The 22,681-nt window shown below is 35.8% G+C and overlaps 3 protein-coding genes across 5 annotated transcripts; 1 reads left to right on the top strand and 2 right to left on the bottom strand.

Moving 5' to 3' along the window:
• Positions 1-319: 319 nt before the first annotated feature.
• LOC112576941 (chromo domain-containing protein cec-1-like) lies at positions 320-7,376 on the bottom strand. Of its 3 annotated transcripts, none has more exons than XR_003101975.1 (5): positions 6,946-7,101; positions 4,938-5,102; positions 4,210-4,500; positions 3,483-3,685; positions 320-3,164 (listed from the first exon to the last, which is right to left on the bottom strand). XR_003101975.1 is itself a non-coding variant. In XM_025259824.1 (5 exons), the coding sequence occupies exons 1-5, from the start codon at positions 7,201-7,203 to the stop codon at positions 2,987-2,989; spliced, it is 861 nt and encodes a 286-aa protein (XP_025115609.1). In that variant the 5' UTR covers positions 7,204-7,376; the 3' UTR covers positions 320-2,986. The 3 variants fall into 3 exon arrangements, 2 of the variants coding, with proteins under 2 accessions (XP_025115609.1, XP_025115608.1); XM_025259824.1 differs by lacking the exon at positions 6,946-7,101 and adding an exon at positions 7,180-7,376; XM_025259823.1 differs by lacking the exon at positions 6,946-7,101 and adding an exon at positions 6,723-6,877.
• Positions 7,374-10,947, top strand: LOC112576944 (cytochrome b-c1 complex subunit Rieske, mitochondrial-like). The gene is made up of 4 exons (XM_025259825.1): positions 7,374-7,645; positions 8,015-8,158; positions 9,565-9,867; positions 10,538-10,947. Exons 1-4 carry the CDS (start codon positions 7,450-7,452, stop codon positions 10,699-10,701), a joined length of 807 nt encoding a protein of 268 aa, XP_025115610.1. The 5' UTR covers positions 7,374-7,449; the 3' UTR covers positions 10,702-10,947.
• Positions 10,948-11,360: 413 nt separating this feature from the next.
• On the bottom strand, positions 11,361-22,660 carry LOC112576939 (beta-catenin-like protein 1). Its single transcript, XM_025259820.1, is given in 17 exon segments — positions 11,361-12,764; positions 13,544-13,616; positions 14,080-14,217; positions 14,419-14,499; positions 14,971-15,068; positions 15,198-15,347; positions 15,350-15,375; positions 17,083-17,231; positions 17,508-17,566; positions 17,950-18,022; positions 18,382-18,473; positions 18,732-18,825; positions 19,442-19,539; positions 20,686-20,825; positions 21,074-21,180; positions 21,624-21,785; positions 22,559-22,660. Coding segments are annotated over 17 exon segments (1,701 nt in total). The 5' UTR covers positions 22,631-22,660; the 3' UTR covers positions 11,361-12,675.
• Positions 22,661-22,681: the final 21 nt, after the last annotated feature.

Genomic DNA, 22,681 nt, shown 5'->3' with positions numbered 1-22,681 from the left:
GTGGTGGTGGTGCACACCTGCTGGAGATGAAAAGAACGTATCGCTATTTTGTGGCACATGATGCAGTGATTTATAACTGACTGTTGGTGCATTGGGTGAAGCAGTGATATCGGCAGTAAACATCAAACGTGAATAACGGAACGTTTGTTCATACTAAGGGAAACAACTCTTGTATTTCATACGTCTCAGTTATACCCCCTTAATATAAAGCGACTAAAGATGATTAATTTTGTTAACATATAAATCACAAATATTTTCAGCATACACAGTGTCTTTCAAATTTCATATGGTTATTGAAACATGCTATAAAACAACTGAATGTGAGGATGAAAATTTATTTTCATGAAGATTCTTGAACTGCACCATGGTTTAAAATATTTATGAACAAATCATGCTAGAATACATAAGTAAGACATTTTCCCCACATTCATGTTTGATTTTCAAATGTCTTATTACAATTTTATGTAAAAAGACTGTGGAACACACTTAAAAAAATTAAAATGAACGCTTTTGAATAAGTGCTGTTTAAACAGAGCACATCTATAAACAAAATATACAATTGAGCAGCATTGATGACTGAAAATAGAAGTTCAACACTGACAAAGAAAATGGCACAAAAGCAGTTATTTCGGATGTCTTTTTGGTGAACAATTAAAACAATCATTTCAAGTGTTTTATTGTATAACAAATGGTGTACAACCACACAAACAAATCCCACAATAACTTTTCAAATTCACATATGAAAATGTCAGTGCAATTTGCAGATTAAAGAATAAAACATGGAAACTCAATACAAAAATCCTACATGGTGCAAACTAACGCTTACCTCCTTTGTAAATATTATAATGCACAGTGCCAGAAATAATACACATTAATATTAGATACTAAGCTAGATTATATAATGTTGATCAGCAAGAACAAAATCAGATGTGCTTTATATTTAAATACTATTTGGTATTTTAGCTCAGAATTAGGAGCTTCATTTACTGAAGACTTTAATAACTGGCATATTTTAGTCACTCAATAAATTACACCTACATTTTACTGCCATGTAAGTCTTGAAAACCTGTCAACCATACACCAGATTTCAAACTGATGAACACTATACTGGTCTTTTACTTTGCACTGCCAAGGTTGCCACTGTCCTTACCAGAGAGAAAACTTTGCTATAGACAGTGATGGCTAGAAGACAGATTTGCAACTATGACTTTACAAAGCAGAAGTCAAATATATGCTGTCAAACAAAAGAACTGGATTTTTAAAGGTGATGTACAACTGCTTCACATGAATCTTTTCACAAATTATCTAACCGTTTTGAAGCTGATGTTGTACTTAGAGTGATTGTTAAAACGAACGACTAGAAGTTTGACTAAAAGCAACTGCCCATGGACATCACTAAATTTTGGTCTACTATTCTACGTCACCTTGCAGGTCTACAGGACAGGTACAAAGACAACTCTGCTGGTGAGAACCATTGTGCAATACTGTGTAAGATACAACTGATTGATTTTTATTTCATTATTTTAAATATCTGCCATCAGCATATTACCAGATTAACAATTATGTATATAACAATTAAAAATAACAATTATGACTGTATGGTTTATAGAGAAATACCCAGATATTGCAGAGTTCAGCATAAGGGGATAATTGGCGTTTTAAGCTGAGCCAGAAACTAATGATAATCATGACAAGGCAGTCAGTCATGTAAACAGAAGCAACATGAAAAGAAAGAATAGTGAGCCCAAGATGAGAACTAAACCCAAGTGAGCTAACCCTCACTGTATTAGCAACAGGTGCTCACCATTGTGCCACCGGAATGCCTGCAGAATTCAGCACAAGGTTCTACAATTATCTTGTATGCCCTTTTCCCTAAAAACTTTAGATATTATTTTCATGGTCAATATTATCGGATTCAAGATTACCTATATTGATCAAAAACAGACAGGATCAGCTTTTGCAGTTTTAGTTTACTTTACAAATAAATAGAATCGTCTCATACAAAGGAAGAATTTTAACTTGCATAAGCTTATATCAGTAACTGAAAACAGAATAGGCTTCCATGATCGACCACTTTGGCTGCTTGGAGATATGAAAAGAAAAAGCTAAAGTTTAAAAACTAAAACCCCAAACATTAAAACATTTACAATACTTTAATTTTTAACCACTTCTTTTTAAAATGAAAATCTGACAGAAATAGTTATATTATCTTACTAATCCTGGCTCTTGAGCAGAGATCCAAAAGTTACCACTAGTTACGGACCATACCTGCTCTCTATGCATATTTTCCCTTGCCTCACACCCAGCAGACTGTGGCCAGATAATTTTCAGATTATGAGTTTTAACTTATAGGCAGCAGGATATTTAATGATCACTAAAGCCTTGCCAATCAATGGTTAAAAATGGCAAACAGTACCACCAAACCTATCCCCTTTTAAGAGCCATAAATGGACAAAACTCCATAACCATGGCCAGTCCAAAAAGCTGCCTTGAGTGAGTTTGACTATATGAAAGTTTAGTACTTTCTAACTTTATTGTTAGGGACTTGCCTCTAATCATAAAGCCAAACAAAGTATTAACTTTAATTTCCTAATCCCTGCTGAGGAATGTACAATGACAGTCATCAGTTTCCTTGACTATAAAATATCTTTTGCATCTTTGTTAAAATTGTACAGTGCTCATCTATTAGCTACTATTCAAACACTAATGGTGTTCTCCATAAATGCCTTTCACTAACTCAACAAAAATTACAAATCAAGATGTATCATCATATTATAGATCTGTCCAAATTAGACTTTATTACATGAGCATGTATGCTGCTGAACAAATTTGTACAGTCTCTGACTTGACAAAAGCATCTCTTTCAAGACTACAACCTAGCTAATGAGACTAAATCTCTCATCTTTACAATCTACTTTTTCCATTTGAAGATCCCACTGCTCACAAAATGTGCTTAGCAAAATAAACACTTGCAATGAGGTGTGATTTATGGGTTAGGGTTTGCCGCAGGTTTCTCTCCAGCTTGTCCGCTCCACGAGGACAGGACTTCCATCAGTGAATAAAAACTATTGGTAAGAGACCCACTCATATGCTCATAGGTCTCGACAAGGCGCTGATTGAGCACAGAAAAATTAGGAATCATCTGCTTTTGACTGCCAGTGAAGCTGGAAGTAACAAAAAGAAAAAGAAACTCAAATCTGTGATTGCACACTGTATGCTAAGTACAGAATGATATTTCTCCTAATTATAGCTTCATAATGTATTGATTATATATATCAACGTGTACATCAAAGTACACGGCTAAAAGGGGCATTACTTTGTCAGAAGAAAACAAACTAGGCAAGCTTGGTTTGCAGCAATATATGAAGGACACTAATATTTATCTGTATTAATTACAATTTAACAACTGGTACAACATTTATTTTGTACTTGCAACAACCACACGCACAGGTTATTGTGATGTTGTCTTTGTCCTTGCATACCTGTCCAAACAGAATGAGAGAGCAAGAAGGGAAATAATGATGAAAACACCAAGAACTGCATAGTCTGCAAACCACCAGAACCAAGGGTCTTTTGCCTCTTCTGCAGGTTTACTATTGGGCTTCTGGTCATTTTGTACTTGCTGCACTGCAAGCCGAGATCGTAACATTTCTTTCTCGGGTGATGACTGGATTTTCTCAGCAGACTAAAAACAAATAACAATAAAAACAAACACAATAAACCTTTAAAAAGTGTATCTCTAAATTAAAAATTCTACATGGTTTTATTTAGTAAGCATTTTATTAGGAACATAATCAGCACTAGTCATTTTTAAAAAAAACACAAAATTATGCAGTGATAATACTGTTGCACTGTGTCTGTTAAAGGTTTCTGGCAGTCTGCACACCATGAGCTACAGTTTAATGCCAAGTGGCAAAGTCAGAGGGATAAGTAATAGAAAGTAAATCCAGTCACATAAAAAGTTAGTTCCCTTTTCAAAGTAGGGGATTCCTAAAATGTGGTCTTTTTAAATTCGTTCACACAGCTTCAGAATGACAATCACTGGTGTCATGCTATATAAAAGCTTTTCTTACTCATTTTTTTCCCCAAGCCCTATCCTGCAATGGTTTAAAAAAAAAGAGAGGCAACAAAAAACAATGGGTAAATGCAGATTTTAAACATTTGATTTTGAAAGAAAAAGGGAAAATGAGAATAAACATAAATTCTTACATTTCCACTGCCTCCCTGCTTTTCTGCTGTGCTTCTCTTTTTGGAAGTGTAAGTCTGTGAAATTATTTCAGTTTTGTTTATTTCAGACAGCTCGGCTTCTTTTCGAGGACGTGATCGAGACTGTTGTTGTGAATTCTGTTTTTCTTCTTTTTTGACAGTAGATTTAACAGAAGTCTTTTGTACAGATTTGGATACCTTCTTTGTGTCAGTTCTACTACGTGAACCTGACCGAGAACGAGATCTTGAGGGTGACCTGCGCCTTCCCCTTGATCGTGAACGAGATCGTCTTTCCTGTATTGAAATAAACTGGTCAGCTTTAGCATAATAAAGTTATAGAAGTGCAATTAATCATTTCTAAACGAAAGTGAAAATGTCTATCAAAAACGAGATTTGAACACTTTTTAAAATAACACTTGTAGTGGTCTCTGCAATTCAACTACATATTTCTAGTCTGTAGGCATGAAAAAAAGGGGGGAAGCAACTCCTACGCATTTTTGGCAAAAATATTTGATAATAATAATAAGTAGAAAGGACAATACTTTTATAAGTTTGAACAAGATCCCAGTATGTACAAGATCCACTGTTCAGAAACGAGGCACCATGGTTTGACAGATTGAAAATGGACAGTTTCAGCATAATTATCACTATTATTGCATTAATGTCCAATGACCGTAAGTCAATCATGAGTTCAAAAACAAAGAATCAGAAAGAAACCTAAGCCATCATACTTTTTCTTGGACTCGAAAAACTTTGAGCAGCTTAGGCAGCTTAGCTATAGTGGTTGCAGGCTCCCATGAGTTGTTGGATTCATCCAAACCCACCCAGCGCACTAAGTACTCCAACTGCCCTTTCCTCTTGCGCTGCTGAAGGATCTCTTCAATCTGCTCAGCAGACTGAAAAATGTAAAATACTCTGATGAATTCAACTGCACGTAATATCTCACAACAATTTCAGTCACAGGCAGTGGTGACATGAATGAAATAAAGTCTTAATGAAAATCTTTTCGGTTGCTCCAATTAAAAAATGGGAAAAACAAGTAAAACTAGAAAGCTATTAATTAGTTTAGACAATCTGGCCCTGTTATGTACAAGGAGAGCTCAGATTATTTAAGTAATTCACAAAAATAATAAAATAAAAAAAAAAATGAAGACTTCATAGTTTGATCATAGATGTTACACATTCAACCATAAAAGTAAATGAACTTTGATATAGTCTTCTTTACTGTATTTTACACTTACAGGTTAAAGTTTAGTTATTGTGATGTTTGTGCGCAACTTCATATAACTGCACCTTTAAATTTACATCTTGTCATGGTTGATTAGCGAGCCTTTCTTAAGAGTACAATCACATCCATGCAAACAAAGCCTAAAAGCATTCCTCTAAAAAACATTTTGTGCTTTGCAAGTGTTACTTGTCATGTTTGTGTATGCATACTTGTGCAGGTAAGTAGATAGACTGAAAACCAAGTAGATTTAAATTACAATCAGTAAAAATTTCTGAGGTGAGCAAGATTGGGGGGTGGCTGATTCAACCATTTGCCAATTTGACCACGGCATGAGTCAATTTGACTATGATCCTTAGCTGATTTGACAACAGCGCATAGTTGGCTTGAACCATGCCATCATGTATGTGATAATTCAGCCACAAAATCAGTTAATTTTGATCCATTCTCCTTTATAGTCTTTGGATGACCTGTTCATGTCAATCTTCCTTTTTCTTTCATTGTGTGGATACTGCTTTGAAGAACTTTGTAAAGCAATATATTCAAGTATACTTCTATTGCATGTTGCACAATATTCCAAAGATATTTTTAGGGGCTTGCAACAGTCAGTCCGAAAGTAGACTGAGATTTATCTTCCTACAATGCTGTGAAAAAGTGATCCATCTTATCAACTTATCAAGTCTCCACAAACTCTATATACATGTACGGCTAATCTGATGAACAGTTGATATGTCGTTTTACAAACCATTCAAATTTGCACTTAACAGGTAGGCTTTGTCGCCATGGTATGCTGTGTCATGCCGATTGCTTAAACTAAACACAAATTTTTTGCTCGCTCCTACCTTGGTATCCATGCACCATACTACTTCAAACAACGTCCATTTTTCATTTGATAACAATGGGCGGGTGGATAATGAATATCGAGCGACTAATAATTACTGAGAAAAAATACAACTAGCAACTACTATGTCACTATACTAAATAGCAACCAGTGTTTAGTGGACAAATCGACTGTGATCACTGATCGAATCGAATGTGGGTTGTGGACGAATCCACTTTGGATCGTAATCTAAATCGATCTGGTCGAGTCGAGCGGTAACTGATTGAATCATTCCTGGTTGCAATCAAATCAACTCGACCGACCGCCGATATGAGATCCTGCCAGTCATACATTAACTGCTATGTGTTGAGTAAAATAATTGAAAACAGAAAAGCAATAACAAGCTAATGTTTGTAAAATATATTTCAGAACGTTCTAGCAAATCTGCAAGTGGAAGGATAATCATCTGACCCTTGATCCACTCATAGCTTTTGACCACGGAGGTGTAATACTAGCTTTCTGCTTCTTCCGTTGTCGTCTTATGCGCATGCAACTTCTCGTTATTCTTGTTTTGAAACCTCAGTCTTGTTTTAGATGCGTCTCTAACTCGTTAGTTGTTTTTACAACGCTGTAACCAAGATATCTGGATTACAGAGAATGAAAAAAAAAAGAAAAGGAAATGCTACTATCTTACCTACGACCTTCGCAGTTGACAACGTGTAGCTAAACACGACTTCCGCGCAAAGCCGAGACAAAAACGAGGGCCGATCATAAAAAGTAATACAAACGATGTTTACATCAAAAATATGTTTCATCGGTGCTACAATAAAGCGAAATTATAAAAGACTGTTTAAATGTCTTGTTCGTTTTCATTACAATAATTAATGAGCTTTGCAAAAGAGCGAAATATTCTTGAATAATAACTCACTTCGAACTCTTCGCCACTTGACATTTTTGAAAGTACCTCACTCCCATGATGCACTTCGAAAAGATATACTTATTGTCGTAAACATAAATGTCAAATAAACTAGTAAAGAAAGATAAAGTAGACGAGGCGCTAGTCCATAGAACATATGTGTGTATATTTATCTGTTGTTAATTTTGATAATTACGACAAGCTGCCAAAGGCATTGGTTTGTGTCCTTCGCCATATTTCGGTAAAGCCGTGGAGGTGAGAGCAAAGCTCATACCAACAAAAATGATATCCGTAACAAAATCTCCACTTTTATATGCAGTTTCTCAAGTAATTGCTGGTGGAGCAAGGCCTTCTGTAACCGCTTTAGCCACAAAAAGTGAAAAAATTGTAGTACTTCCTCAGCAAATTGCGAAGAGCAGCTACTCCTTGTCGAAGCTGATACCAAGTGGAACTGAACGCATTTCAGTATCGCTGTGCGGTACGTTTTACAAATCTTGATTTATCAGTGTTTTGTCAACATGTATGATAATCATTAAGAACGACAATGTTGTATACATAACTGATTGCATCTCAGTATACAGTGATGCAATTTTTTAAAATAATAAAATCCTAGTTTACCTGAAATTTTAAAAAATTTGGTTTAGATTGGATACGTACTGTTGCTATGACTGTTATTACTTATACAAAGCATTAGAATGAATAAAGGAAGGGGAACGGATGTCATACTTTGAGCACACAATAAAAATTGTAGCTAAATAGCTTTTCATCAGATGAGAAAATAGGATGTTTTGTGTAGTCTTCCTATATCTAATTAAAAAAAAAAAATTAAATTTTTCTTGTTTTACAGCTCCAGCGCAGGTGCGTTATGCCCACACAGATATCCAGGTTCCAGATTTTTCGGCCTACAGGCGAGACAGTGTCAAAGATAAACGTAGCTCATCAGATGCTTCAGCTGATTCTAGACGATCCTTTACATACATGATTGTTGGAGGTCTGTAAAATGTGTGCTAAATAGAGTCAAATGTTTAAGAGAGTGTGTGTGTGTCCTTTCTGGAAAATGGACATAGCTGGGACAATTTGACTCAGGCTGTGGATTGAAATGGTCTTAGGATGATATGACTGGTGATCATGCAATCAACAATCTTAATTACAAAGGAAATAAGAATAAAATAAGAAAATGAAGTACAAAAGACATTTGACTCCTAAAAAATGTTTTTAAACAGAGAAGCTGCTGTATATGGAATAATAGTTATAGGAGACTGAAATCAGGCATATTATATGTTAGTGGGCATTTAAATGCTGACTTGGAGTCTGCGAGATCAGTGTGTTATGGGAGAGAGTCTCATTTTTTTTAAAAGCACAGAACATACATTGTCTACAACTGTCTTGGAGGAGACAGACTACAAGAGTTGGATGACAAGCAGCGCTTTCTAGCAGAAATATAGGCAAGATATAAAACAGCAAAAGAGCCATTAAGGAATCTGCAATGGGGAGTTGAGAACTTATAGTTAGTTCTTGCTTGAATAGGGAGCCAGGGAAGAGCATGCAAGAGGGACTGGCATAGTCAAATCTGCCAATATAAAGAACAAGTCAAGCAGCCAAGTTCAGGAATTTTATGTTCAGCATGAGTTAGGTACTGTGGACAGCCTGTAAAAAGAGAGTTACAATTCTAAATCAGACAAAACAAAACAAAGATCAGGACTTTTATGTTCAGCATATGACTTAGGTACTATGAACAGCCTATAAAAAGAGTTACAATTCTAAATCAGACAAAAAACAAAAGTCTTAGTAGTTTGGATTGACAGTGGGACAAATGGAGCTGATTTTATTGACTGGCATAAATATTGACACTTTAACATGAATGAATGATAATTTGTGTGCATATGAATTAGGGACGTAAACATCTTTATAGATGTCCTTGGCAACCTTATCTGGTCAATCATAATTTGGGGTTTCAGTACTTGCTGACTTATCATTTTCCTCTTGCAGCGTGTAACTCAGGTTCTTGATTGACAACTTTGTGGTATCGTCTTTGTATGTTAATTCTCCAGGAATCTTGTGCATGGAAAAAAATAAAGTCTAGTGAATGAGAGATCAAGTGATAAGAATATACAAACAGGAACAGCTCTCATGTCATCTGTCATATCCATTATTTTCACCCACTTGTGGAATAAGCTTTTTTTTCTCCCCATAACAGCATGGTACATGTGCTAACGAGAGTAATCTGATTGTAATAGGGAACAATGTATAGACTTCTTTCCCTCATCATTATTTCTGAAGTATGAACTAAAGATAGACCCCTTTAAGTTTCTTTTGATTTGTTTTTGTTGATAAATCTCTAAAGTTAATCTTTGATCAGTCTTTTTATACATTATTATTGCTTTGGTGTGTCTTTAGGTGGTGCAGTTGCAGCCACTTATGCAGCCAAAGCCGTAGTGAGCGACTTTGTTTCCACCATGTCTGCTTCGGCTGATGTCCTTGCTCTAGCTAAAATCGAGATTAAACTGGATGACATCCCAGAGGGCAAAAACATGACCTTTAAATGGCGTGGCAAACCTTTGTTTGTGCGCCATCGCACAGCTGAAGAGATTGCTGCAGAGCAGAGCGTAGATATCAACACCTTACGTCACCAGGAGGCAGATTCTGACCGTGTACAGAAACCTGAATGGCTGGTGTTACTGGGTGTCTGCACACATTTAGGTAAGGGTGTACATATAAGTAGCAAGTGTATTTGAATGCATGTACATAGCAGGGTAAGGGACACTATTTGAGTAAACAGATTGATATACGTGTTCCAGAAAGATTTGTGTTCTTTATATGTGTTTTGATAAGTAGCTGGTACTGTCTCCTGGTGCTCTGCAGTATGACATCAAAGATGTCAATATTTATGACATCAATATTTGAGTTGGGGGGGGGGGGGCAGGGAGGGAATTAGTGTTTAACACATAACCCTCAACAGTGGCAAAGTAGCCGTTAACATATTTATATTTTTATTATATACTTTATATTTTATGAGATTTGTTGCACCTCAGTTTAGTTCATGTGAATATTTTCCCCTAATTAGTGGGTAAAGTTAAGTGCAATTTCCTAGATTTTGGGAAATATCTTTAACTTAGTTTAATCCCTACAGTTGATAAACAATGCACTGCTCTAGACTTATTAATAGGTGTACTGATAAGCAATTGCAATAATAAAGATACCATAGCGTGTCAGAATAGCAAACTGTAGAAGATAGGTCTAATCATGCTTCTCAAATTCCTTGTGGTAGTGTGTTTAGTTTATTTCAAATACCTATTTCAGTGTTTTTAATTTGCAGGCTGCTAGAATTCTCATATATATGTGTGTGTGCATGGGATGAATGTGTGTGTAGGATGTGTACCTCTTGCTAATGCAGGTGATTATGGAGGTTACTACTGCCCTTGCCATGGTTCTCACTACGATGCCTCTGGTCGAATCCGCAAAGGTCCAGCTCCCTTAAACATGGAGGTTCCAGAATACACGTTCCCCGAGGACAATATACTTCTAGTTGGGTAGACCATCAAAATAGGTCCAATGCTCATTTTTAGATCAGTTTGCACTGTTAATGTGCAGCATAATTTTTGTTCCCAGTTGGCCTAGTTGCATGCATTGGGCATAAATGACAACAGAGTGTGAATTCACAGATAGCATAAGGATACAGGAAAAAAAATTTAGAGGGAAAGTGCTGAACTCTGTGGTGCAAGGAAATGAACTTGGATGTCTGCAAATATAAATTTCTTTAAAATGTGAAAAAAAAAAAAAGTTTTGGTATTATTTCCAAATGTTGCAAGAGAGCATGGAGCTAAGAGAGAGAGAGGTGAGATTTTCTGTGTAACATGCTTAAATGGTTTTCCATTTGTACTATATTTATCTTCTTCCATTTTAGAACATAGCAGAGAGATTTGCGCACTCAATTTCTGAAGTGGCTGGCACACCAGTCCACTTTTAAAGTCTCCCCCTCACCACCAAAAAATCGCTAGTCATGACAATATGGTCTGGATTTAAATGTTTAAATATTTGATTTGGCTCCTTTAAGTAGTTTTAAACATTTAGCCTTGGTAATTCAGGTCAGGAAAATTTGACTGGCTGTAGTGGGGCATCGAATTAGTAAGTTATTTTTTTAATTATCAGCTTAGCAATTTTGTGCTTAAAAAAAAAAAACACGAAACAGCAAAGACTTGGTGGTAGACAAGCTAAGGCCCAAAGCACAGCATCAGCCATATTTGTGCAGAAGGTGAAGTAGCTTGTGTTATCATATATTCAATGATGCAGAAAATTTGATAAAAGTTTCACAAGACATGAGCAGGTTCAAAAATGCCTGTTGTAAAGGAAATTTTTCACATCTTTTAAACTGAAAGTAACAAGGATGGAAGAACTTGTGACAGATTATCTTAAAAAACAATGTTACTTTTAACATCAAATAGGCTTCAGTGTCCCTTTAAGTTTGCACAAAGCCTGTCTCTACATGCACATGGAAGTAATGATATACTATCTTGGTGACTGTTGATTAATGCACACATGTAAACTCTGGCAATGATATACAGGACATATTTAAGCAGTTGCAACAAATATTTTCACATGTGCAGACTATTTAAAAGAATGTTAGTGAGCAGAACCAGCACACACAAGAGAATTTTGGTGATTAAATTTAAGCCTGGCAGCTGTCTAGATCCAAAGAAAAGAACAAATCTGCTGACAAACTTTTAGAGCATCAACTGTAAACAAATGCATAATTTGTTGCTGTGTCTTGGTGCCATGAACTAAAAAGAAAATGTTTTTGTTTGTTTGTTCTTGGGCTGTCATATATAATCATCCAGAGAATACTCTTTGCTGTGGTCTAGGGTAATCAGGTCTGAATTTGAGCTGGATGAAGTAAATTCATGTTCTATGTACATATTCATGATATTTCAGATGTAAATTTCGGATAGTTCAAATTCAGCTCTCTACCGTATTCTGGAACCAAGAGATCTTAGTCATTATAAATATCACCAAAATTATTTAGACAAGATAAATGATGTAGATTTTGAAAAAAGTAAAAAAAAAGAAAACAAATTACTCCCAACAACAATCACACATGCTAGTCCCTCCCCCCTTTTTTTCTCTAGTCTATTGGCCACTTCCCTACTTGTCTTCTGCAAAATTATGATACCCTCATTGTCTTTTGTTAGTCTTTGGTGCTGTTGTTTATCTTGCTGTCCTTTGTATGTTGTCCATGTCTTGTTCTTGTCTCAAGAGCTAAAAGCATGCTCCTTATGAATGTAGGTTTGCACCATATAAATCACATGTTAATGGTTTGAAAACCTTAAGCAAAGTAGTGGCATTCAATTCCATTTAATAAAACGACAGAAGACAAACATATCTTCAGTAGTTATTGTAATAATGTTATAATAAGTAATACAAAAGCATATGAAACCACAGGTGAATGGATACACTTGCGGCAAAACATTAGATGACAAAATGAACAAAGATGCAATGAGCTTGAGAGATGACTCAGAATTTGTCGACCAGCTGAATTATTCTGGACTGTTCAGCTTCTCGGGCTGCTGAATCTTTAGCATCACCAATGTTGCCAGCATACTCTGAACACAAAATGTCACAAACATTTGGCTTTCCAAATGACCAAACATTTTAATGTGCATATCAAGATTTCTTTAATTAATTACAAATATTTTTACAACCCTAAAAAATAGAATACATATATATATACCATCAAACTTCTGCAAGTCGACCTTCTGTAAGTCAAAATTCTCCCTAACTCGAATTTTAAACATCAACTGGTTGGTTTCTCATTAAAGCAATGCATTTTCAACTTCTGTAGCTCGAATCGGCTGGTCAGCATGTTGAAACCATTTGAAAATATGTGCAAAAGTGTAAAATTATGTACTCCTGATGACCCTGAAGGGGGCAAGCACCATGCTGAATGACATTCTTTCATTGATCGAGTCACGCGAAGATGTACCCACGAACAATTTTTGACTCACTGTCATCGACTCATTTATTTTAGAAGAACGAGAAAATTTCATCAGATGTCCATAACAGACTTTTTGGCTATGGACAATGATGTGTGAGCACATGCGGAAATAAAGATAACTCTACAGTGAAACAATGTTCTTTTTTCAACAAACTTCCTTAACTTGAACCTTCCATAACTCGATTTTTTTCATCAGTCCCTTGAAGCTTTGACTTAAAGAAGTTTGACTGTATTTGGATTTTATTAATATGTTCAGGAGAAAACAATTTGTACATACACTTTTCAGTGCTAAACATTTACAAAAGTTCTTTCTATATATCTGATAATAAAAAAATCCTTGAGTGATTGATAGTTCTTCAATACGCAGTGCAAAAAAGGAATACATACCTCTCATGATTCCACGAATAACTTTAATAGAGCCTCCTCTCATGTTAAGGATTTGCATCACTCTTGATTTTATCTAGAAGGACAAGAACATCAGGAACATCTCTAGAAAACAATATTACAAAAAACTCTCAACAAAATAGTTTCAAAATTAAAAAACCCTATTGCAATTAAAAAAAAAAACCCCAAACTAACCACACATGAAAACACCCATTAGATCAATAACTTGTTGCGTAATGACTGGTGCTGGAATACATTACAGAAGGTTTAAAGACTAAAAGTCTGGCTCAGTTGGAGAATTGTGGTGGCTAATATGCCGCCTGAGTTCCTGCTGCAGTTGGGGATATTCCCAGATGATTTCAAAAATTGGACACCGCTGTGTAAAATTTTAACACTGCAGACAAGTTCTACCATTCTACTGTCCACATTACAATATGTTTCACTACAGTTGTTCAATACTAAAATTATTAACAATTTTACAGCCACCCTGTAAATTCCGAAAAAAAATCAATATGTCAAAAGTTCTGTTTAGTACTTACAGATGAAGCACCTGATGCACAGACTTCAAGCATGATGTAGTCAATCAGCTGTAGCGTGAAGAGGCCAGAATCTAGACGTTTGAGATAAAATTCATCTTCCATATCATCATCAACGTCTTCTCCCTGCTGTTTTAGCCTCTGAAAAATTAATAATAAGTACAGCAATACTATTTCACTGTTTGTACACCTTAAAATAACCCCCATGTGCACACATGCGCTATAAGCACTACAATTTTGAAACTTGACTGTTAAACGACTGGTAGATTCAAGCTGAGGATGGGAGACAATTTTTGGAAGTCTCCTATAACTTAACTCAAAAACACTTGGATAAAATCTCACCATTTTTTCTCGTTCAATCTGATCATCACAGTGTCTGACTTTGTCTAGGTATTTAAAATGTAGTTCCATTAATCTTTCCACCTGGAAAAATGAGGCATTTTGCATCAGTAAATTAATTCTGCTCTTGAATTATAGGCATAAAAATATTGTTACTATATCACTCTAACCCAGTTTGGGACACCTACTCTCCACTGCAAAGTCAGTTGGAATGTCTTGAGTGACAATAAATAAATGTTGAATTTTTTTTTTGGCAGGTTATGTCAAGCACTCTTTTTTGAAGCCAACATGTTAATGTTTAAAAATAAAAATCTGTATGCCGTTTAAGAGACCTAATGAATGCAGTATAAGCAAAAAGCAATTATTAACTCACTGTCAAATAAGGCATGGATGTTTTTCTAGGCCTTTTTTTTTTGTTTTTCTCAATAACTATTTAATTACCTTTTTCAATCTGTTTTGTTCAATAACTATTTTAATTACCTTCGTAATAAAAATCTTTGTATTCTCCACTGAAGTTTATAAATGGTAGCCTGTTAAACATAAAAACCACAGTACCTTTTCATGATCATTTTCTGTAAACTTGCTGAGTAATCTTTGCCGTTGTGTTCCATGGCAGTGTCTCAAGAGTGAGCCAATGATAGAACAGATATGCTCTGGAAAACAATGCTTTTATTCGCAAAATTGTATGTCTCAGTGCTCAAACAGAAAGCAAGCTCATCAATTTTCTTTTTTCACATAAATTCAACGTTATTAAGAGAGGAAAAAAAAAAAATGTTGCATACCTTCAAGTTCATCAGAGGCAGGTCCAGCCTTTGAGCTTTTTGGGGTCTTCATGAAAAGTGGGAAAATGGTGCGCAGCCCAAGGATATCAACAAATTTTTGGCTGTTATCCACACCATCAACTCCTGTCATGGCATGGTTGAGCACTTTATAGCACAGTTCCGTGATAATTTTTTCTCCCTGTGGAATGTAGAAATTTTAACATCATGTTCCAAAATCAGATTTAAAAAAAAAACTTCTGCTAAATAACACAAGCAGCTATGTCTATTGCAAAGTCTGTCAGATGTTGGGAGGAAAACGATTTGAAATGTCTGTGTATATGCACATGTGAATAAATTTATGTACACTTTAAATAAATTGCTTTGTATCACAGTAAAATTACAGCATGTTTCAGATTGACACAGCTCTCAGATTGAAACTAAATCTGTAGACTCTTCATTAACTCTTTCTATATAATTCGCTTCTGCAGCAGTGAACACCTTAACAGCTACAGTGTGTTTTGCACACTGTAATGTGAACTGTAGTGTCACAAAACACATCATGCTGCGTGCAAATAAATGAATATATAATATAGAAGAAATTGTTGGCTTCTTCGGTGGTTGTTTTACTATGAATTACTTTCTTCAAGGAGCTAAAATAGTCAACCAATCAGGTATATATTGTTATACTTGAAAGTAGGCATTGAGTCAGTTGATCAAGAGCCATGTTTGACACGGTTGCTGGTTACTCAATTTGACGTTTGAGGAGGGAGTGGGGGGCACAAATTGGTGTTTCATGCCAAGCCAGCAACTAAGGCTATATAATGGCAATGCAGCCAGCCCTGTAAACAGATGCCATATGCAGAGAAAGAACAGTGTGCCCAAGACAAGAGCCAAAGCCAGGACAGACAACCTTCACTGTATTGGTGACAGGTGTTAGCAGTTGCGCTACCGGACAGCCCAATTAGACATTGTCCCGGATCAGTCCGCGCCTCCATGTTTTAAATTTAGTTTAATCCCTTCGCTGTTTGTAAATTACAATGGCAATTAACATGTATTGATGGAGAAAAGCAGACAGCACTGACGGACATGAGAGTGGAAGGATGCTGTGTGAGTGTTAATGTGAGCTTAGATCTTAGAAGTAATTCCTTGCCTACGCAAGGTTTCTTTTTTCCTCTGTGTACGGGCAACTGTGGTAGGTAGCGACCTTTTGATCGAGGATTCGTCTAGATCTAATCTTGTCGCCTTCAGTGAAGCACCCGGCAGTGTGTAGACTGGGTGTACCGTGTGTACCGTGGGCCTCGCGCCGCCAACAAAATGTAAATGAAATAATAAAATAAACTGTGTGTGGACGAGCAGAACTGTGAGTAAAGTACTAAATGACTGCTGGTGCGATTATTAACTACATGATAAAAATTGAGATTAAGAGCGGAGGTTAGGATTAAGAATTAAGATTAAGAGTTATTTAAGTGTGATTGATCGGGGAAGGCCCCGGATTGTTAACATTGTATGTAATAACGATAACTGTGTTTCGCCGATAGAATATTGTGTTGAGGCGGATTATTATTTATGCATATGTGTCTTGAAGTTTGTGAAATCCTGAGCCATTCAGCAACTTATTAACATCTTATGGAAAGCCTCAGACAATTGTTGTTTAGTGTGAATGAAAGGGTACGGACGTCGTGTGTGTGGGTGTTGCTCGAGAGAGCAAGCCAGTGTCCATGACAGACATGGATTTATACTTCAACAGTGAAAAATGAAAATAATTGTAATATTTGAAGTTTAAACTATGAAACATAAAACAGAAACATTAAAAATGTAAACAGAATTAATGCCATGAGCTATGACCTAGAAGTTGATGCATTATGTTCTTCGTAAAAAAAAAAAACAACCCAAAATAATAAGTCACCTGAGCATGAGATTCATCAGCTGTAATCCTTCACCTTTCAAGAAGCGACTTCGATTGCCAGAGAGCATAAGAGCAGAACACAGGCAGTTAAAGAGATTTTCCATGTACTCTATCTCCTCTTTATTTGAGGGGTCATGTCTTTTGTAGGTCTGTAAATATGGAAAAACACCAAAGAAATTATTTTCTAAACAAAAGTTGAAGACAACACATCCTTTCAAATACTTGCCAAAAGTGATATGAATCAATAAATGATTTTTCAATGATTTTTTTTTTCACCATCCTTAAGCTTCTAGTTTAAGTTCAAGGACTTCAGGTAATTGGTGAAGCTAGTAGTTTCAAATGACAAAATAGAAGTAATGAACTAAGATGAAGCAGAAAGAGTTAATGGACTGAAGAAAAGAGCTACTAATAAAATGTAAACTTACAGCCAGTTGTTGAAGTAAAACATCAATACCTTCTTGCTCTCCTAATAACAGCCTTACTTCTGCAAATGAAGTTCATAATTTAGGTTTCAGTGCAAAATGACCATTTTATAATGTTTATCTTAAAATGTTTTTCACAGTCACCCTCATATTTTTCTTTGAATCTTGAATATTTTCATTATCTCAGTAAGGCAGAACAAGTCTTGAGGAAACATCAAACTATTTATTATATAAGGAAGTTGTGCACAATATGATTCTATACAAAACAAAATAGACATTTTATATTTCTTTAGAACATTTATAAACAGCAACACTTGTAACTGAACATGAAAACTCAAAAATCTCTTTGTGATTTCTAGCATATGCATTTAATAACTCTTGCTAGTAATTGATTCCTTTTCATGATAAAAACAAAGCATATAAATATTAAAAATAACTTTACTACCATCTGAATTTTGGAGCAATATTGCCAAAATTTCACTTGTGTAAAGCTTATTTCCATCAAATGGCAGTTTGACCTGTTAAATAAAACAAATGATTTGAGGACTATTTGATTAACCAAGCCATAAAAAAATTTAAAAAAATTATTAGAATGCTTCACTTTTATCGGTTAAAAAAAAAATCCCTTATTATTTTCTGATGCCGTGATGACAAAAGTAAATGAGAAGTGAAAAGCTTAAAAGCTATAACAAAATTATTAACAATAACTCACAGTTCACTTACTTACATGCATTAATTTATTTTCATTTGGTGTTGGGGTGACATGAGGGAAGGAGGGTATTGAGTCCTTTTGACTTATTTGATGCTGCAATGTGATGCTAGCACTTTTATTCTGCAATTTTCTTTAACCACTTGTCAAATTGCAAAGTTCTCTTACTTTGATTCGTTTTAACAGCCACTGTAACAAGCCTTGTTGGGCAGCTTCCCCACAAATCTCTGGTCGAAATTCTGCAATATTTTCTATGATTGCTGGAGAGGGAGGAGAAACAAAAAGACATATGAAAATAATGTTCACAAAACAAAATGCAGGTAAAAACTGAAAGCGCTCAGTTTCAGATCCATCCATCCTCTTCCCCATACACAAACTACTGCAGGAAAACTAAAAACATTATTGGTGTAAGTTTCAAGTTGATTGCTTTAATTCTATTGTTTCCCAGTAGATTTACAGAAGAAGCATTACCTATGATACACACAGAAGGCAACTATAATGAAGTAAAGAAGCCTTACCTAGTGTGTTATGGACCCCATCAGACTCTTCTTTGACAGATTCATCAAGCCGCTCAAGATTCTGAACTAGCATTGCTGTCACTTGACCTTCAAGCTGAAACACACATACAGACACTTGTACACATGCAGATTAAACACATATGAACTATTCATCACTCATCAACACACTTGTAACTAATTGAGCATGTGCATTTTATAGACAACAAGAATTAATCATTCTTTAGCCCTGGTAAAAGGAAAGCTAGATTTCTTTACAGAAAACTTGTACTGACATTCTTTATTCTCTATTGTTCAAACATAATGTCTGGGTCAGTGTTGGCAAAATTATTGGAAAAACTGGTACACAACTTTTGTGTCAGGCCCATTCAAACTAAAGAGATAAATTTCCGTAATCAGAGGCCAGTCTTACGACAATTATGGGCAGGAAGTTATGATTAGGTATGACAAGAAGTAAAGTGTGCTGTGTGCATAGGGATGTCCAACTCACCACTCAACCACATTGGTGCCACACTGACTGAACAATGAAAAACTTTCTTCACCAATTAACATTTTCATCTTGGAAATGCAAGTTCTGCAGCTTATAAAAATAATTGTATCTACTGTTTCAAGACTCTTATCTAGTACAATGCAAAGGGAACAGTTTATTAACTTTTTATTAATGTTTCTCAAATAACTGTGCTAACAGAATGAAATTTGTCTGAGACACTCACCATGGCATCAATCAGTGCTGTTGCATTTTCTTCACTTTCATTGAGTGTATCCACATCTGTTAGCTCTTGCATCAGATCAACTACTGCAATGGCTATGTCTGCAAAAATAATCAAGACGTAACCATCACTTTTTTCATTACATTTTGAGCTTTTAGTTTGTCACATTTAGTGTTCTTTTACCTTGCAAGTGTTGTTCTGAATAAGCTTTCGAACATAATCATGCTCTACAATCGCTACACTGGGGGGAGAGGGAGGGGGGAACTGATGTTTAAGCAATTAAGGCTGTATCACCACAAGACAGCCATCCCTGTAAACAGATACCACATGCACAGAAAGAACAGTGAGTCCGAGATGAGAGTTGAACTTATGATAGCCAACCCTCATTGTACTGGTGACAGGCTCTATTTTCCTGCTAGGTTTCCCAGGGATCAGTACTTAGCCCAATTCTGTTCATTTTGTACACAAAACCTCTTTTACCATACATCCAGTGATTTATTGTCACTGCAGACATGGCCCTTGATAAACAAGTTACAGTTGTCTTTCAGTCTGCTTATCATGAGCTACGTCAGATGAGCACCATCTGTCACATCAACCATGTGTATAGGAGGATTGCTGTCTGTCTGCCAAGACCAACGCTTAGCCTCTTGCGAAGTGATCCGCAGCTAGTCTCAGCAAGTCATAACAAAGAATGTGACTAAACTGGAAGCTTTCTTGTATCATGCCTCAATTTAGTAGTTAATCTGAAATGTGAATAAACCGGAAGCTTTCTTGTCTCATGCTTCGTTTTAGCAGTTAACTGGAAAAAATCGTCTGCCAGCAATCCAGGGATATTAGTTCGTGGTTATATTCTCTCTACGCATGGTACCAACACTCTTGTCTGTGTGTTTGTTCTTTCTAGGCTTGATTACTGCAACTCCTTGCTTTCAGACTGCCCCTCATACCTCATTCATAAACACCAGAAAGTACAGAACTCCCTGCATGTCTGGTGCTTAGAGCTACGAAACGGGACCAACTCCTTTCCTTCGTGTGCTACACTGGCCACCCATCCACTCTCACATCCAGTACTGTCTTTTATACATCATTACCACTTTTGTTATCCTTCTGTCATTTATATATTATTTATCCTTCCATCCTTCGTATAATCCATGTCTCGTTCTTGTCTCTAGGGCTAAGAGTACGTGCCATACAAATTTATTATTATTATAAAATAGTTCAGTACAAACAATAGTTTATGAACACCATACCTGTGTTATCATGAGACAGAAGTTGCAAGAATGAGCGAACTGTGTTGAGCTCTACCAGTATATGATACAACTCTGGGACAGTTGCAATGACATGCATTTGTTGAATAATATCATTCAACTCTAGTTCGGATTCCATAAACCTGCAAACCAAAAATGATTTTACAAGCTAAACTGTCTCAGTAATATATCTAGCTAGATTCTAGAGAAGAAAATGCTATCCTTCCATGAAACATTTCATTACAGCAGTGGGTTTAAACTTCAAGCTATACTGTGAGTTGTTATGGCACTACACATGTATACTCCTCAAGGAGTAATAAGGAATGAACACATACTGTGACTAAGGACTTAATAAACCAACAAATTTTTATTTACAGTTTTCAAAACTTACTTTTCAGGCAAATCTGGAAACTTTATCCTCATTTCTTGATTTCTGTAAGCTTTCTTTTCAAACTGCAGTAACATTTTCTTTACATTGGTTTCATCCATTGGGCCAGCCTGAAATAGAGACAACTATACACATTGAAACATCAGCAAAATACAATGTAAGTGTGCAAGTTCTTGAAGATTTGAAATTTTAAATGTTTGTTATTCTGGACAAGAAAATTGAAATCTGTGTCATGGTAATGCTTGGTTTCTTTATATTTCAAGATTTGAAAAAATGCTTACTTATATAGCATTCAATGTAAATGATTACTAAAGAAAAAAGACAGCCATTGAAATGAGCTACTGAGGCTAATGCATGAGATGAAAAAAATAATGATATATCCTTTAATTCAAAAACTTGCATATTAAAATCACTTGAACTACTTACTCCAAATCATAATTATTAATGTTTTGACTTGGCAGATCATTTTTCCCCAGGCCTTTAGACAATCCCTAATGTTGCATGTAGTAGATCTTAAAAGAAACCTATATAAAAGTACAGGTCTCTAACCAACCTCCACTTCATCAGTATTTTGGACAGCTGTATCCTGTTCATTTTCTTCTTGTAGTGGTAGACTCAAAGGTGCCACTGGATTACCTCCCTTTCTTTTCTTGATGGCAGGTTCACCATCCTCCTCTTCTTGTCTTCTTTTGACAATAACTTCTGGTTTATCTGGCTAAAAAAAAAAAAAAAATTACATAAAAATCACATGAACTCACTGATTAAACTCAAAGATAGAACCATTACACTATCATTGCATTAACATAGTGCCATAATTTCACAACTGTTTGTCTTGTGCATTTAAGTATCTTCCTGGGATCTAAAATTTTTATACTGTGACTGTCTAACTGAAGCATGTCAATTAATACACTTGCATTTAAGTATCTTTCTCAGATTAATTATTTGACGGCTGTAACTGTGCCTTTCACTATATACTCATTCAATCATGCCCATACTGATTTTCGATGTAAAATCTACAAGTAAACTCACACCTTTGTTCACCACACACCTTTAGAGCCCTGTAATTTCTATATCGTATATAGTCACATCACCCACTGTATTGACTATAATTCTGGAGTAATTTTACTAAAAGATTTAGATGAAAAGGAAACAGGAGTGTACTGTATATACGCGTACGTGATGGTAAGTGTGTGTGTGTGTGTTTAAGGACGAATTGCAAAACAATCTTCGATGAGTCGATGAGACGCTTAACAGTCACAGCCTCCGAGAAGATTTATCACCTCCTTCCAATATAAAACAACTTAAAATCTTACCCAAACAACGTAAACGGTGCAATTTTACTTTTTATTGGGAGGGAATACTGATTACACGGTATAATGAAACTGGTTAAGTTACTGTGACGAATAACAAAAAAGACATCAGGCTTTCCAATGGATTCCAGACAAATGTCGCGTATCAGCTACAAAACATTTTTCCTTTCAGTTTTACCTTATAAGAAAGCAGTTCTCCGACATCCATGGTCGAAGTTGCGTCTGTGTGTGTGTGTGCGCGCAAGCACATGCGCAAAGTCACTTCCGGGCCGCATGTGATCCATCTAGCCAATAGCTTCAC

The sequence above is a fragment of the Pomacea canaliculata genome, linkage group LG12 (genome assembly GCF_003073045.1).
Source record: "Pomacea canaliculata isolate SZHN2017 linkage group LG12, ASM307304v1, whole genome shotgun sequence".
In the NCBI taxonomy this organism is placed as follows: domain Eukaryota; kingdom Metazoa; phylum Mollusca; class Gastropoda; order Architaenioglossa; family Ampullariidae; genus Pomacea; species Pomacea canaliculata.
The sequence above is the reverse complement of the archived record's forward strand: the minus strand, read 5'-3'. Positions and strand labels throughout refer to the sequence as shown.

Bases quoted from the DNA above. Each gene is read 5' to 3' on its own strand.
- LOC112576941 (XM_025259823.1), bottom strand. From the start codon at position 6,800: ATGCGCATAAGACGACAACGGAAGAAGCAGAAAGCTAGTATTACACCT. The intron at 4,501-4,937 runs GTATGATGGCTT...ATTTCAATACAG, and splicing joins TTTTTCGAGTCCAAGAAAAA to GAAAGACGATCTCGTTCACG. The intron at 3,165-3,482 runs GTATGCAAGGAC...TGTTACTTCCAG, and splicing joins CTCTCATTCTGTTTGGACAG to CTTCACTGGCAGTCAAAAGC.
- LOC112576944 (XM_025259825.1), top strand. From the start codon at position 7,450: ATGATATCCGTAACAAAATCTCCACTTTTATATGCAGTTTCTCAAGTA. The intron at 8,159-9,564 runs GTCTGTAAAATG...GTGTGTCTTTAG, and splicing joins TACATACATGATTGTTGGAG to GTGGTGCAGTTGCAGCCACT. The intron at 9,868-10,537 runs GTAAGGGTGTAC...ATGTGTGTGTAG, and splicing joins GGGTGTCTGCACACATTTAG to GATGTGTACCTCTTGCTAAT.